Genomic DNA, 3,718 nt, shown 5'->3' with positions numbered 1-3,718 from the left:
GCCAAACGTTGTCGTGTGGAATGTAAAGATTGTTCGATATGCACAAAATGTGTTTGTGGAAAATTTCAAACTAATGTAACAAACCGGCATCCTCCCAGGCTGTGCCCAAATGGGAGCTTTGGAGCAGGGTATGGAGTTCCATCAAACAACACTCAAAAGTGGAAATGACGCAAGATTCAGGAATTGGAAAAATAAAAGGGTGTGGTTGGATTGAAGAGAGTAAAGTGGTATAAGGATTTATTGTAGGATACAGATCGCATTCACAAACATGGGATCTATACAAATTTTAAGAAATTATCCTGGACGATGAAAGCAGAAGAATAGATTCATGCTTCAGAATAGTGAGAAATCAGACAAATGCTCACAGGTTTTTAAGCAAAAGTCGCTTTTACAGTTCATAATAACAGATTTTATTTCATATTTTAAAGGAGAGGTTTAATTGCACCACAAATGAAATGTACTTACCATAGTCTTTGAAAGGAACAACTACTCTCTGATAGTATATGTTCACGACAAGCTTCATTTTATTTTCAGGATTGTTGCAAAAATAATTTCGAGGAGACTGAATGATATCAAAGCTGGTGGATAAGAGGGAGCATAATATCAAACTTGCTTTGGCACTTGAGAACGAATTGGGTATTATTCTTGAACAGAGGAAACAATATGTACGGTATGAAATGATTTACTCTACTAAAACATACTGTTTTTGTTAAACTCATACTTTAGAATACAATGGGAGGGGCATATCATTGAATTATTTTACAAGAAACCTATACAGCAGCTGCCGATTGAAAAGCTTGAAGTGATTGTAGAAGATTGGTAGATGGGAAAGAATGAAACGGGAGAGTAGTCAAGCGTTAAAAACAATCCAAAGTTGGACATGGCAAGGCCAGTATAACTTGATAATTCTATCATTCTACTGTAAAGTGTAAACATGTTATCTCTCTTCTTCAATTTATCATTTCTACGAGAGGATTACACACCAAAGTACAGATTTTTTTCTCTCTTATTCTGAAATAACTTTTTCTATGTATAAGACCACTCAAGCCTTCAATAAAATTATATCTCCGTACTTTTTTAACAACACAATATATCAAGGAAGCAATTAAGTTTGAAAATAGCTTAGAAATCAAGTCTATTGTTTTCCAGAGATGAGGAGTCCGAAAGGACCTGGAGTGTCACCATACGTCGCCACTGGATAAATGAGCGGAACATGGGGTACTTGAGCTTCCAATCCTAATATGCTCACCACTTTTCTCATGCTCGGCCTTGCTTTGGCATCTGGATGGGAACACAATAACCCCAATTGGAGAATCCTCTCCATTTCATCCGCATCAAAATTCCCATTCAGCCTCTCATCTGCACCTGTCAGAAGTTTTCCCTGGGAATGAAGATCCCAAACCCGTTCCACGAGCCTCCACCCATGCTCCTCTTGGCGGGAGTCTACCACCCGCCTCCCGCAAGCAATTTCCAAACACACTGCTCCAAAGCTGTACACATCCCACTCTATGCTGGGCTTGCGCGACACCACACATTCAGGTGCAATATATCCAACTGTTCCTGCTATAACAGTTGACGCACCATTTCCACGGTTACATTCAACCAGTCTTGCCAGCCCAAAATCTCCGAGCTTTACTCTGAACTCAGAATCCAACATTATGTTACTGGCCTTGATGTCCCTGTGCACCACACGCTCTTTGCACTCCTCGTGGAGATAAACAAGAGCTGCTGCAATGTCACAAACAATGGCATACCTTTGATTCCAATCCAAACAAACACCCCCAAAAATGTACTTGTCCAGACTTCCCTTCGGCAGAAATTCATAGACAAGAAGCAATTCGCCCTTTTGCTGGTGGTGACACCAACCCAAGAGATGCACAAGATTACGGTGTCTCAGCTTACTTATAATCGTAACCTCCGAGATGTATTCCTTTTTGCCTTGTTTGGAGCGTTGGGAGATCCTCTTGACGGCCACAGCCTCTTTTGAGCCAGGCAACACGCCTCTGTAAACATCGCCGAAGCCTCCCCCTCCGAGCTTTTCTTCATGTCTAAAATTATGTGTTGCAGCTCTGAGCTCAGCATAAGAGAACTTGCGCGGTCCTTCGCTAAACCATTTGTCTATCTCAATGTCCTCCTCTCCACGGCTTTTATTTCTCAGATGACACAACCGCACTAAGAGCACAATTCCGGCAACTGTGAAGATGCAGGCTGAGACTATGATTAAAACATGATTCCTTGTCTTGGCATTCTGGGAATGAAGAGATTTAAAATCCCAGTGGTAAACATAGTGCCTTTCAAATGAATGTTGAGCGGAAGCCGAAATGCCGACCTTGATTTTCTGGGGAAGAAACTTTGTGAGGTCAATGTCATACGATAAAATTGGTGTCTCTGGTTTTTGTCTGTTGGTGGTAAGAAACACGTGAAGCCTCTTTGCTATGCCGTCATAATCTACCCATGCGTCCAGTTCGCTTTCGGTACGAATATTGATTCCAAACTCGTCCCACAAGGATACATATGCCTGAACAGTAGAATAAGAGTTAAAAAAACGTCATATCATAAATAAAGAAGAAAAGATTGATCGAAAGAACAAGAAAAACTAATAGCATAAGGTAAATCGATTTGAAGTTGAAAAGAATTGTGAGCAGATCTACCTTTGAATCAATGCCGTTCACATCGATTCCCACGTGGTTGTCATCCGGGTCGAAGGGATGATTTTGGAAAGTGTCGAACTCCACGGCAACAATTTGATTGGAAGAGTTACCATTTGTGGTGTGGTTAAAGAGACCGAGCCATTGCCCTGTGCAGTTTACTGGTGGCTCAAAGTCGAAAGGGGCGAGGAAGAAGGTAAGCCCATCGCCATAGTTGAATGACGCATCATAAACCTGAAAGGTAAAGTGAGAAGAAATTTTTTGCAGAAAAGAAGAGTTGTCCTCCCAGAGAGAAATTGGTTGGTTGTAAGTCATCCAGGAGAATGTCGTGTGGCTTTCGTCTCCATTTGAGAGCTGCGCGTAAATAATTTGAGGCCCTGTGATATTGGAGGGAAGGAAAAATGACATAAAGCTGGAAATCCCTTGCAGGCTGAAATTAGTTTCGGGAGGAAACGTGAAGAGAGGGCTTTGTGCTTGCATTTCACCAGAGACGACATGACCAGCAAATGCAAAGCAAGAGCAGACCACGAACAACAGAGAAGAGATGCTTGCCATTTCGGGCAATGAATTCCTTTCTTTTCTGTTTTTGGTGTAAGACGTCTGCTTATTTGTTATCAACTCCCATGGATGAAAACGACATAATAGCTTAAAACCTCAAAATTATGTACGATCAAATGACGGTTTAATTAAGGCCGATTATAAATAAATAAATAAAATAAAAGCTTCTTGAACTATGGCAATTGGACGACTAGGGGAGCACTCCGTCAATTGCTTAGTTATGTCCCCCCTTTTCAATTTCTTGTTCGAAAATAACTTCCACTCGGTTGTTTGTCTTTGATTTCTTGTTTCCTCCCATGCCCAGGTTTTATCATTTAATTTCTCTCATAGGGCCAAAAATTATATTAGATTAATACATTACATGTTATATGGGAAACAATTTAAAATGATAAACTATCAAATAATTGAAACAATTTTTTAATAGAAATCTTTTTAATTTGTTAACTAGATTAAAATGTTTTATATAGTACTAATTAAATTTAAATTGTTCCTTATTTTTTATTTCTTGAGAG

At 39.9% G+C, this 3,718-nt stretch overlaps 1 protein-coding gene across 1 annotated transcript; it reads right to left on the bottom strand.

Moving 5' to 3' along the window:
• Positions 1 to 895: 895 nt before the first annotated feature.
• Positions 896 to 2,981, bottom strand: LOC149559051 (L-type lectin-domain containing receptor kinase IX.1-like). Its single transcript, XM_089828363.1, has 2 exons — positions 2,652 to 2,981; positions 896 to 2,518 (listed from the first exon to the last, which is right to left on the bottom strand). The coding sequence occupies exons 1-2, from the start codon at positions 2,961 to 2,963 to the stop codon at positions 1,136 to 1,138; spliced, it is 1,695 nt and encodes a 564-aa protein (XP_089684489.1). The 5' UTR covers positions 2,964 to 2,981; the 3' UTR covers positions 896 to 1,135.
• Between the last annotated feature and the right edge of the window lie 737 nt (positions 2,982 to 3,718).

This window comes from Cupressus sempervirens, chromosome 5, assembly GCF_028749045.1.
Source record: "Cupressus sempervirens isolate cs-2001-9-10 chromosome 5, ASM2874904v1, whole genome shotgun sequence".
NCBI classification, from domain to species: Eukaryota; Viridiplantae; Streptophyta; class Pinopsida; order Cupressales; family Cupressaceae; genus Cupressus; species Cupressus sempervirens.
Note: the sequence above shows the minus strand (reverse complement) of the source record. Positions and strands in the feature narration are given on the sequence as shown.